This window comes from Juglans microcarpa x Juglans regia, chromosome 2S (genome assembly GCF_004785595.1).
Source record: "Juglans microcarpa x Juglans regia isolate MS1-56 chromosome 2S, Jm3101_v1.0, whole genome shotgun sequence".
Classification (NCBI taxonomy): Eukaryota; Viridiplantae; Streptophyta; class Magnoliopsida; order Fagales; family Juglandaceae; genus Juglans; species Juglans microcarpa x Juglans regia.
The window spans coordinates 11969352-11983207 of NC_054597.1; the positions used below are offsets into that span (position 1 = coordinate 11969352).

The 13856-nt window shown below is 37.1% G+C and overlaps 1 protein-coding gene across 1 annotated transcript; it reads right to left on the reverse strand.

The window, feature by feature from the left end:
* Positions 1 to 7636: 7636 nt before the first annotated feature.
* LOC121252393 (cellulose synthase-like protein H1) lies at positions 7637 to 12742 on the reverse strand. The gene is made up of 9 exons (XM_041152001.1): positions 12434 to 12742; positions 11822 to 12152; positions 11576 to 11704; positions 10661 to 10777; positions 10312 to 10524; positions 10074 to 10188; positions 9699 to 9880; positions 8950 to 9300; positions 7637 to 8326 (listed from the first exon to the last, which is right to left on the reverse strand). The coding sequence occupies exons 1-9, from the start codon at positions 12688 to 12690 to the stop codon at positions 7769 to 7771; spliced, it is 2253 nt and encodes a 750-aa protein (XP_041007935.1). The 5' UTR covers positions 12691 to 12742; the 3' UTR covers positions 7637 to 7768.
* Positions 12743 to 13856: the final 1114 nt, after the last annotated feature.

Below are 13856 nucleotides of genomic sequence, written 5' to 3' on the forward strand. Positions count from 1 at the left end.
GTGGATGAGGAAAATTAGTCATTTACTCTAACATCCCCTGCAAATTGATGAGGAGTGCATGAACCAACAGTTTGTCCCAAAGGATTAACAACCGATCATTGGTTAAGCATTTGGTAGATATATTTTTGCAATCTGAGCTTGAATGGAAATGAAGCAAATACTGATATATTTGTTTCAAACCATCTTTCTAATGAAGTCGTAGTCCACTTCAATATGTTTGGCTCTTGAATGAAAAATGGGGTTGGCAGCCAATGACACTGCCCCAAGATTGTCACACCAGAGAATTGGTGCTACTGAAAGGTAAATAGAGAGGTTTTTAAGAGGAATTCTTAGCCAGTAAAGCTCTGCAATCACCAACGCCATTGATAAATATTCCGATTCAATACTGTATTTTGAAACCACAAATTGCTTCTTTGCACTCCAAGAGATTAAGCAAGAGCCAAGAAATATTGCATATCTAGTTGTGGATCAACCATTGTCCATTGACCTTGCCTAGTTAGAGTCACTAAATGCATTGAGAATGAGAGGAGCTTTGCCAAGAAATAAACTGTGATGGACTGAGCCCTTGAGATTTCTACGAGCATGCTTGGCAGCTGAAAAGTGTTATGTTGTAAGGGAATGCAAGTATTGACATAGATGGTTGACTGGAAAGATAATTTCTAGTCTAGTAAGAGTATAGTATTGAAGGGCTCCAACTAGTTTTCTATAGGTGGTAACATCATCTAGAGGGTCCACTAAGAATTGTGAGAGTTTGGTTTTTGAGGTCATTGGAGTAGTGCATGGCTTGGCACCAGCCATTAAAAAATTGATGTAATAAATCAACTATGTACTTCGACCGAGACAAGTAAAGACCAATAGAGTCACAATGAACCTTTGAGCCAAGAAATTAGTGCGAGGAACCCAAATCCTTAACAAACTCCTGCTTATCACAATTCATGAGACTCATAATAAGATTCAAGTCAGTACCTATTATACTAATATCATCTATATAAATACGCAGAAAGATATGGGCTGAGTGACTATGGAAAACAAAGATAGAATATTGAAAATGAGATTCTGTGAAGCCAATGTTCTGCAAAGTCTGTGCAAACATGTGAAACCAAGCTTCGAGCACCAATTTAAAGCCATAGAGAATCATGGCAAAAGACGACCAACGAACCAACCTCCCACGTGCTTACATGTTTTGGAAACTTATGCTAGTAAAAGTGAGAACATGGAAACCAGTAAAATTAACGATATAGAGAAACATGATAAGGCAAGAGCAATGATGGACGATGACATTATTTCTAATGTAGATAATCAAGAAAATCAAGGGGAAGATCAACAGGAGAAAAAGATGGGAGCAATTTTTTGGGGGGGGGGACTAACGACTATAAAAGTATCCCAAAATAAATTGAAGTACTCTGATTTTGTTGCTGCTTATGGGTTGGTGGTTTTGGGGCCTGTGGTGCATGGGCCAAGTCACAATGGGCTCAATGGGGTAGCTGAGGAAAGGCCTAAGTTTGAGACTGTTGTACCAAATGGGGCTTCCCCTAAAAAAATGAATACACTTAACTTCCAACGACAAACTCATACCAAGGAGATCACCAAGACTCGTGGGGGATGGAAGAAGCGAGCTAGTGCCTCAGGTAAATCATCTTGCTTAATCTCAAATGATGTGGGAAAGAAAAGATTGTTATGAGAAGAAGATGTTTTGTTTGGTGAGAATGTTCAAAAGAAAAGTAGAAGGGGATAGGGGGAAGTACAATCTATAGTATCTCATTTGGCTCAAGGGGGACTCTACGAGATGGCATCTAAAAAACATCTATCAGTGGCAGCTGGTTCCTAGCCCCACTGGCCACAATGAAACTTTTAAGCTGGAATTCTCGTAGGCTTGGGAACCTATAAAGAATTCGTGCACTTTTTGACTTAGTTAAGAAGGAAGGCGCCAATGTGTTTTTCTTGATGGAAACTAAATTGCTAACAAGTAGGATGGAAATATTGAAATTTCGTATCAGCTTTGAGTGTTGTATGGCTGTAGACTGTGAAGATAACAGTGGGGGTATTGCTCTTCTTGGAAGGAAGAAGTGGTGCTATCTATGTTAAATTACTCTAAATATCACATTCATGCAAACATGGTAGATAATGAGGATAAGAACATGAAATGGATGTTCATAGGTATATATGGACACCATGTTGCACAAAAAAGGTATGAGACATGGAATTTGTAGTGATCCTTAAAAGGAAGGGGAACTCAGGGTTGGTTGGTGTGCGAAGATTTTAATGAAATTTTGAGTAACCAGGAGAAGATTGGGGGAAGGGATAGGCTTGAAAATCAGATGAGAGAGTTTAGAGTTGCTCTTGATAATTGTAAATTGCAGGATTTGGGTTACACAGGGATTAAATTCCCTTGGTGTAATAGGAGGGGAAATCACCAGAGTATTAGTGAGAGGTTGGATCGATATTTAGCCAACTTAGCATGGAAGGATCAGTTTCATAATGTGAAAACTTTGCATGGGACAGTAGCATCCTTAGTTCGTATCCCTATTATCTTATATGTTGATGAGGGTATGCCTATGCGAAAAAGACATAATCCTTTCAGGTTTGAGGCTATGTGGACAGAATCTGTGGAGTGTGAAAATGTTATTTTTGAAGCATGGTGAGGGGTTTTTGGCACAATGGATATGTAGGTTATGATGAGGAAAAAAGTAATGTGTAGTGAGAAGTTTCAGATGTGGAACAAAAGTTCTTTTGGTCACGTTCGAAAGAAGATTCAACGGGCCAGAAATGCCCTGCAACTACTCCAAAGCACTGACCCTGGATGCATTAGAATCAAATATCATAGAGAAGCTAGGGTTGATGTGCAAACTTGGTTGGAAAGAGAGCAAATTATGTGGAGACAAAGATTTAGGCCCTGTTTGGAACTTGGACTGAACTGAGATCAACTCAGTTATGTCTAATTTTAAGCTGAGTCTAACATCAAAGTACTCAACTCTCAAATCCCTAAACTCATCTCAACTCAAAACCTCTTTGCACGTGGAACCCACAATAGAGGTATCAAAATCACAATGTTGAAAAGGAACATACACAGTCAATAAGTTTGCGAAAATGATCTTATAATCCCAAAATGTCCAGTTTGCGAACGTAAATACTTCCTCTTCAAACGCTTAAATAACCATTCAAATAGGCAGTCGAACGCATAGTTTGACCGCATATGTTACGTTCGAACGTTGCATTGGACTGCTTCTGTTACTTTTGAACGGTCACAAAATTCGATCAAACGGATTACGATGTACACAAAAATAGTAAGTAATTTTACTAATAAGGCAAGAATATTGTGTATATCATATATATATATATATATTACTATATTGATTTTTCTGCACCATTTTTAATTTTGTTAAGATAAGTGTAAATCTCATAATAATCACTACACTTAAAATTCTTTATTAATAATGTCCTCAAAATATTGTTTGAGAGAGAACAGTATTAGTAGAGTGTTAGGTGAAGCTGGTGGACTTTAAGGATCTTCGCTTGGGGCATGGTCCCTAGCATCCATCTTCGTAGAGCTTGCTTGGCAACCAATCATTGATTAGAAAGATGAAGGAATATACAAGATCATTGCCTTCACCGACATGGTATTTGAGTTCTATAGAGAGCTTGTGGTGCCTACCAGGATGATGAGGCATACACAATCTCTGTTTGGGGTGTATCCATTGCATTTTTAGTGGGCGTAGTCATCGAGTTTCTTGGTATTCCTTAACTGCCCACTACATATCCAACCGTCATGCCAAGGGAGTTTATAGTTGCGGGTGATGGAGAGATGGTTAAGGACGATGACACTAAGGTAGATGAAGTAGATGGCCTCCCTAATCATGAAACTCAATAGTTGGTTGTGAGTCTAGATGCTCATCCCTACGATGGGACCAAAAGCACCAAACAAGCAGATTTATCTGGATATTTCAAGATAATGAACTTAATCATCGCCAAGGACATTGATCCTCAACAACATAATATCGAGATTGGCATGAATCCAGCATGCACAATTTATGGTACGCATTGCTTGTGGGGAGCTTTTAGACCTAGTGAGTTATACCTTTGCTAGGATTCAATCAGGGGTCCTGATCACACAATTTTTGGTAGTAATGGGGGTCTAGGTAGATGTTGCTGAGCGTGTCTGGAAGCAGATTGGGCCTATCAACTCCTACACCTTGTCACACAACAAGGGACACTCCAACAAGAGGCCTCGTGCTTCCATTACGGAGATGGCCGAGATTCATGGAGATGCACACCCGACAGATCATGAGGTATCGGGTGAGGCCTTTACACAGGGGCAACATACACTTCTATTCATGATGAGATTGCAGATATAGTGCATGCAAAGATTCATGCACACACAATAGAGGTAATGGATGTAGTGCATATAGAGATCCGGAGTGTCATCTCTAATGTATGTACAAAGATTACTAGCATTGTCACAGAGTTGGGTCCAGATGTGCAAACGACTTAGGTGATGATCTTGACTCGGCTGACATAGGTTGAGACATGCCTAGCAGGAGTTGAGTTGGTGGTCCAGGACTTGGGGGTGTAGTGCCTCATTATATTTGCACTTCCATAGTTTTTTGTATGGACACAAAATGTTTTTTAAAACTAATTTAATTAGGGAAAAGCTTTCAGTCGGGTGGGTATCAAACCCATTTTTGCACCAGCCAATAGATGGATGACACGTAGGCATTATAGGAAAAATTTTCATGAACTCGCGTGCATGTAAGACCGGCTCTTTTCTTCTAAAATCTTCCTCGCTTCGAATCGTTCTCCCTCCCTCCCCCATCACTGTACATCATTTTGCTTCTCAGAAAAATCACCTCCCTCCACGACACACAATAACTCACAAACTCTCTCCAGGCTTTCTTCTTCTCCTTTTTTTTTTCCTTTTAAGAATATGATAAAGATGTAGATCTGCATCGGCAACAGAAATGATAATTGTATCTTCATTTCTTCTGTATAACTTCATGGATCTATAATTGTGCATGGAAACTGCTAATCCAAGGCCAGGGGTTGTTTTACATGAACTAGCACCCAACAGATGAGGTCCCACAGAAAAATATAAAGTTAACCTATTATTGTTTGATGTTGTTGCAGTTTGGTCCCAATAGTATCGATAGAATATCAGAAAATTGAGGGTGCTTTGAAGGGATACCATTCCAGTATTTTTTCATCAAAGATCTTAGAACTTGTGGGCAGTCCTTGGGGATCTCTGGTCTAAGACCACAAGCAGCAATCTCGACCGCTGCTTGCACCGGTGAATATGCAGGATAAGCTGCCTCACTAGACACCATCTCCCAATTTACCATCCCAAAACTATATGCGTTACTCATCCAGGTCTTAGAAACGCTCTCTGGGTCACCTACAATTATCTGCTCGCATCCAAAAAGGGGAAAAAGGAAAAGAAAAGACGAACTTTTATATGTATAATTGGTGTGTTGAAATGAACTTTAAAGAAGAATTTTCAACTTAAATTCTATTTATGAAGTTTTGACATAACTCCTAGGATGATCCCCTTCAAAATAAACAGACCAAAGATGTACAGGTGGATTACCATTCAGAAAGAGATAATTAAACTGAACTTTCAATATACACTTGTACCACCATTACTTTCATAATATAGAACATCTACATTAGCCACCCATCTACAATAGGAATTTGTCAGTTCTTAAATAGTTTCCAATGGTATTAGCAATGTTAAGATTAGGTAGCCAAAGAAATTAGGAAGAAACAATACCCAAACAATGGCTAAAACAGTACCCAGACAATAAGTTTGTGAGTCGTCCTGCGTCGTGGAGGGAGGTGATTTTTCTGAGTTGCAAAACGATGTGCAGAGATGGAGAGGGATGGAGAACAATTGGGAGGGAGGAAGATTTCAGAAGAAAAGAGCCGGTCTTGCATGCACGCGAGTTCATGAAAATTTTTCTTAGAATGCTTACCTGTCATCCGTCTATTGGCTTGGTGCAAAAATGGGTTTGATACCCATCCGGCTGGAAGCTTTTCCCATGTAATTATGAATTGTTGCTTGAACATCATTAAGCATCACTTCTATCGCAGTTATTTCTCCTTATTTTCTCTAATAATCGAGTTTTTTAACATCCTTCTTTTCCTTTTCTAAATTATTTTTTGATCTTCATTCTATATTTTCTTTAACTACTATTTCTTAATATAAATTAAATATTTGTCCCTAATTGATTTAGGTATTGGTTTGACATCAAAATAAATAAAAATTCTGATCATGTTCGAACGTATTTTCTAAGCCTTCGAATGGTTTTTCCACTCCTGTCAAAGAAATCATTTGATCCCACCATATTTTCTATTTGAACTATATTTATTCCATTCGAACGTGCTCTAAGTTTAAGTTCGAATGTTAAACTTAATGTTCAAATGATTATATTATTTGGGACAACTTCTTCCATGTCAAAAACTATCGATTGAATGAAATATAAAGTGTATGAACTATAATTGTTCTATTTTCAAGGACAATAAAAAATGATTCTTGTTAGAACAGTTATATAAGGCATTTTAAGGGTACGTTGATTTCTCGCTTAAATCAAACGCCATTTTTTAGTTTGAGCATAATTAATTTCCGTTCAAACATTTATTCCTTTCATGATCAAACGTTTTATAAACCGTTCGAACTAAACATTTAGAGAAATGATATTTACAGTCATAAGTGCTCAAGCACCATGCACTTAATTTGAAAAAAAAAGAGTAAATATGAGATCTATATGAAAAAATTAATTTGTTAATAGTAAGCCACTCTTTTCAAAAGCAGTGCATGACACTTGCATAAACCATAACTATGTCTAGCATTACTCAAGAATTTATTAGGAAAAATATTTTTTGTCCCTAAATTGCATCCTGTTCAAACATAATATTTATTGTTTGAACAGTAAAGGGCTATTGTCAGTATTTAGGGACGAAATTTGAATTTAATCTCTAAAAATATATTTTGGACAATTTTATATCGTTAAAAAAAATATCCCAAAAGACCATTCTTTTTGTAGTGTTAATTTTAATTGTCTGCTTAAATGAAGGCACTGGAAAATTTCATCTTACATGATCAAGATCTTCTGATGTACCACAAGCTCTAAGAGAAATTATGAGAAAACAATAATAGAAATATTACACGAACAAAGTGTCTAAACTTTTGGTAGACCTCATGGACAAAGACTAAAAAAATAAAAGAAAATATGAGGTTATATTACTCATCTCAAGTTTTTTACTTCTTTTCAGATCCTATTAATGGAAAAAAAAATGATCATTAATTTGGTTGGTGATGAAAACCAGTTGACATATTGTCATGTCATTATCACATGATTATGTAACTTTTAAAGATATTTTGTTACGCTATTATTTGTTTTGAAGTAATGAAGTTGGATGTGTGAGTGTGTCATGTGTGCGCAATATGCTAATTGATTTGTTAATCCAAGATTATTGGTGAATATTTTTTCTAGCAAATAGTGCAAGATCGAACATACATACACACATATATATATATATATATATATATTATATGATCTGCAAATTTACAAAACATTTATAATAAATATTTAACATTTACTAAAACTAATATCAATATTATATATATATCAGGTTCTTCAACCCAAGTTAAATGCTTTGAGAGAGCAAATATCATGGCTTTATATTCTTTTCTTTTGTGACGTGCCACAAGTGATTTGACCCAAATAAAAATTCTGAGAAAACAATAATAGAATTACATGTATATCCAAAGTGTACGTCAACCCATTGCAATTCGTCTGCACCAATACATAAATAGAAATGCCAAAGTGGCTGACTTGTATATGGTGGCTTTGGGAATCCCATACTTTCCTTTTCCAAAAAGCCCCTTGAAAAATGGCCAGAAGCATAGCACTAACCACGCACTACAAAAAGCCTCCCCTAGCCCCGATCCTGCATGCCGGCCATCATAAGCTGGTGTATGTTGCAACTTTAACAAGCTCACTACCAAAGTAGTCAAATGAACTAGCAAAATGGTTGTCCCTGGCACAAAAATGGGTGACTCATTGAACGTGAACCGACCGACATCATTATCATCACCATCATTAGAGGCTTGTTCTTTTTGTGTAACCTCAAAGACTGCCTCGGATAATCCTAAGAGCTTGAGAAGAACACTAAGAAATCCAAATAACCATGCTGTCATTGTGGTTACTCTTGCCATTCTCTGGTTATTCCACCAAGCTCGCACCGACTGGCCAGCTCTCAAGTACTCGGATAAAGTGTATATGTTGTAAGTTAGAAAGAGAGAAACCGGTATATATAGAGCTGGTTCTTGGACCTATATATATATATGTAGAAACATTAATTTTTAACTTTTATAAAGAAGATAACACTATGGACGTGATTTAGAATAATTCATTCATGTAGTCATGATCTTCAACATGCAAATCTGGATTACCATCTATCTTGTCCAAATAGAGGAAAAGCAAGTTAAGAGAAAAACAAATTGTATAGGTTAGAAATAATGACATGCAAGCTTGATGCTCCATTTTCCTTTTTTTTTTTTTTTTTAAGAAAAAAGGAAAAAGAGTGGGGAGAGTCGGCCAGTGTAGCTTCCCCTTTTGGGAGTGATTATAAGGGCTCCCACTTGTTGGGGCATGTTCGAGCCATAGCTATTGACCCTTGAGGGGCAGCCTGTCACGACAACCCTACCAAAGTGTCTGCATGCAAAAGCCACCAAAATTTTGGTTCACATGTTTTACTAAGACAAGCCGTTTTAAACCTGTGACCTTGGACAAGAGAGGGAATAATGATCCCCTAGCTTTCGCCAACTGGACCACCACCTTGGTGCTAGCTTTATATTCTAGTTGGATGTAATGTTTAGGGTTGCATGTTTTCATTTGAATCATTTAAATCCGCATGTAAGTGTTAAAATTGGAGGTTCTAGTTTATGAAACTAACCTTGGGTAAGAAGTGGGAGTCGGCAATAATGCAATAGGCAGAAAGGGCAGCATAGCATAACTCGAAGATGGGGCGTAGACCCCAAGTGAGGATCCACAGATAGGCCACACATTGCCTCCATTGGAGCTTTGCAGAAAGGGAGGCAAATATGGGACAACTTTTGCTGAATAGAATCTCAAGCAACCCGGTAGCCCACCTCTTTTGTTGGGTCATTGTAGCAGGGCCGCTCGAGGGGGCACACCCTAGAAAGGCAGGTGGGTCTGGCGTACAAGGGGCAGACCTCCAACCCTTCTTTTGAATCATTTGCCCAGTATTGACGTCCTCTGCAGTAGATCCATAGATCCAACCCATCTGATATATACAAGATAACCACAAAAATGAAAGACAACAAAATGAAGTAGAAAAAGCCTATTTGAAAGTTTGCTTATTGATACAGTCAACATGTTTCGGATATAGAAGCCTTCTATATTTGTTAGTACTGGTGTTTTAACTATTTTCTCTATATTTGTTAGTACTTGTATGTAGTAGAACTTTTCTTGGATTAAGTAATACTAGGTCAAATAATAAGGGGATAGAGTTTTCTTTCTTGGTAAGTCATTTTTGGAGTACTCTTTATCATCACTAGTACCATTGATCTTATCATTAGTACTCTCTTGTTGCCAAAGTAAGAATGAGTAAGACCAAGAATACATGGGTGAAAAAAAATTCTCTCGATCGGCCTTCGTGCACTTTGGCACATAACAGCTGACCTTTGTACCCCAGCTAGTGCCATACTCGTACCCACAACTGGCTATTTGGTACGTTGCCTCCACATAGCTCTGAAGATTAATGTTTGGTTCATGCCCAGTTTTTCCTTTTAAAGCATCAACAGCTGATTTGATAAACTCCTTTGAATGCCCAAATCCTGAAAGCAAAGCCTCAGCCAATTTTCCTGTGAAAATGAGAAGTTGAAAAACATTCATTTTCATACAAAAAGGAAAAAACTCATGAACAAAGGATCGGAACTATATATAGTTTTAGCAATATCAAGAATTATTAGGTACTGATGAGATAGGAAGTCATAAGAAGGGAAACTTCAAGAAAGCATTTTTTTAGTTTAAAAAAGTACATGTTTCTTCACTTACCATCAATTGAATCTACATTATCTGGGGATAAACCATAGATAATCTTCCTTCTGTGAAAACAACCTGTTCCGCCATAAATCGGTCCTTGAATTCCGTCTATTCCACGTGCTATATACTATATATGTACATAAGCAAAATAAAATCATTTCTCTATGCATATATATGAAATGTTAATGTAAGAATGAAAGAAAAATAGAAGGAGAAAAAGCTATCTTTTAGGTTCAAGATTTAAAACCACCTCGAACAAAACCACCAGCTGATTGCCATAAGGATCATCGTTTAATCCATCGTAGAATCGTTGCGGGAACTGAACATATGCAATTTCTGATTCACTCTTGGAATCCAATAACACGCACATTGCATGTAGAACGACTTTTGGATTGTTCACAAACATATCGCAGTCTACATTTAACATGTACGGAGCGTTCGTCATCAATGCAGAGACTCTCGTCTAGATAATATATATATTTGACATAAACAGTAGAAATTAAGAGTGTTATAATCAATCAGATAAACACCATGCAGTAATTTATAAATTCTTGGGGGAGTTTTAATTGAACTCCTCATCAAAAAACGTCAGGTCTTACTAGAGCGTTCATGGCACCCGCTTTGTAATGATGTGGATGCTTATGCTTCTTCTCCCTAGATATATACACCAAATGGGGTAACCCATCCGGAAGGCATTCCTTATTCTCCCACAAAACCTGAAACACGATTATCTAGGTAAGTCTTTTTGGAACTTAAACGGTAAATTATTAAATCCTGATCAAACCCCCACAAAAATACAGCCAATATCATATATAATCTCAAACATGTACATCTTCGGATGATGCAGTAATAGGAATCGTAACAATTAGTCACCTCCCAACAAACGATTTCCATCGTACCATTATGTTAGATAGAGACATAGGGGTTTAATGGGAGACAAAATGCCAACATTAATCATATATAGATCATGATATTTATAATGAAAATAGCATATATAATAATTATGTTACTAATTCTTAAAGAAAGCGTAAAAAGAAATATAAAAAGATGGCAAATTACCACCCAATTTTGCAATCACCTCAAAAGTTTGAGATAATTACTCTTGATAACAAAATAAAAACATGAAAAAATAAAAAAACAATTGATGGGTGGCTACAGAAGCCCTAGTTTTGAGCTCATGTATTTGAGACCGTAAAGCTAGTTTGTGGGGCTTTTTCTTTAGTTTATCATCTGAATTTACATGCGAGCTATGTGTACACCGCCACGACGAGACTCTCTTTCAAAAATGACATTACCACCGTCTTCAAGAAGAGGGAAAGATTACTCCTAATTGCTGTTAAAGAATAATCTCACATTATCTATAGATATGATTTTGGACAGTTTTATGATGAGTTAGGCTATGAATTTCTTCGAATGCAGCCATGATTCGTGAATAACCAAGACAAGTTCGTGGGATTCCATCATAAATTGGTATATATATGTCCCTGCAGCCAAATGAAAAGTTTAAAATTTACCTTAATAATAGTTGGATGGTTTCTGCGTTCTACATTTGAGAATTCTGCAAAATCCCCTGTAAAATCACATGGTCGAACAGAGTTTTTGACCGCCACCTCGATTTTGTTGGAAAGCTGCTCATACTCATTCTACATTAGACGAAGACAAAAAGGCTTTTTCAAGACATTAATTTTATGATTAATTTATGGAAGGAAATTAAGTTAGACATTTTCTAACTCTGACAAGCATTAATGAATTATTATTACCTTCATCCTTTTCCATTCATGTTGGAACTCCTTTGTGCTATCACTGAACGTTATAATAGGATCATTGGAAAAGTATCTAAAAGGAGCTCTAACTTGAATATCATACTTCCTGCAAAAAGGTACCCAGAGTTGGGCAAACTTTGAGGCCTCGACAAGGGAATAGTAGGTAAGAAGAGAACAGCCATCATCCGATACATAGCAAGCAAGCTTGTGGGCTGGGTAATCTACTGCCAACAAAGACAGCACTGTGTTTACAGTGATGATAGGGGTTCTAGCACAGGGTCCGCAAGTTGTCACAAACATGTCCACTGAGGGAAGCTCATCAGTTCCCCTATCAAGAATACCGTCATGATCATGAAAGTTATATTCAATAAAATGAGGCATAATCAAGGATAATCGTCACAATATTTCTTAGAAATTAATTGGAATTTTCTATTATCAATCCTTCACTCTTATTGTCATTTGTTCGATAGATCTTGTGCATATATATATATATATATATATATATATATATATATATATATATATATTTATATATATATTCCAACAAATTATGCAGCAAAAACATCATCTACAGAAGATAGCTACAATGGTATATATAGATGATGTTACCTTTGCAAGAGATGGTCGGGGTAAGTTTTGAATATCACACGATTCCATTTTATGTTGAGGACTAGAGACCAAACGAAGGTGAACCATGACTCACATAGGAAGGCAAGGAGCCAAGTGGGCCCATGGTTTTTGAGGTGGAGGAGACGATAAGTAAGGAGAGAAAGGAGTAGGAAAAAGATTATGATATCCAAGGTTCTTTGCACAGTGTTTTTAAGAGGAGTTTTTTCGTATAAAGGGAGAGAGATGAGGCTCGCCATGGAGGATGAGTAGATATCAAGGCACGCAGTTTCAGTGGAAAAACCTGCATTGTTGTGTTATCTAATATATAGGTGAATTCGTAATTGCCTTCATGGCTATGATCTGTTGCGTCTGCGGCAGAGTCATGTCAGGCTGGGAGGTGGATATGTCGCTTGTGGTACTACAGTACTGAGCCTGTCAAAATCAAGTGTTTAATTAATCCCTTGACTACTGTTCATACCGATTTAAGTCACGAAACCATATCGTCTAGAACAGCCAAGCGTGGAAGGGTTTTGTCAACATGAGTACTAGTGATTTTCGCGAGTGAGTGGACAGATCGAACACAAATTGTCATCCGGCCTCTTCCTATATACGTCTGCGATCGAGCTAGTTTCATCGTCTTTCCATTATTATTTTTTATTTTGTTTGTTTCCTGCCAACTTGATTGAGCATGGGTTTAAACAATTAATTCAAGTTGTCTTCAAGGAGAACGTTGACAGTTACGTGTCGAAATTGTTTTTTTTCAATATTTGTATCCAATTAGAAATATTGCGCTTTCTATATGGGTCCTCACCCTCCTCCCTCGTAACTCGTGAGAATAATAATTTTTCCGGGTCAGTTTTAGATGGTTTGGCTTTTCTGTTCGTGGATTCGTGACTTTTTGTGATGGCGGATGATCTTGCGGGCCGTTGGGTCCCTTTCATTATATGAAATAGAGAAATCTACTGTACATTTGTTTGATTTTATGGAATTAAATAAAGCTTTTGATACCACAAAGTACTTTCTGTTTAAGCTTTTAACTGTAAAATTTTATAAGGAGACGTTTAAAAGGATACTGAAGAATTTATGGCATCCTTCGAGAGGCTTTCAGATTTATGATATGGGAGAAATCTTTTTTTAGCAGTTTGCTCTACCAAAGGTGAAAAGGAGAGGATATTATCTAATGGACCTTGGACTTTTGGAAATTTGCACGGATTATGATGGATCTCTACAGATTTCAAAAGTATCTATGTTATTTGCTTTTTTTTGGGTTCGAATTTATAATCTACCTCTGGATGGGATGAATGCACGGGCAGTTTGGAAAATAGCAGGAACTTTGGGTGATGTTGAAGATGTTGATCTTACTGAGACAAGGCCTGGTTGGAGGGAATTTATTCGTGTGCGCATATCCGTGGACATAAGTCAG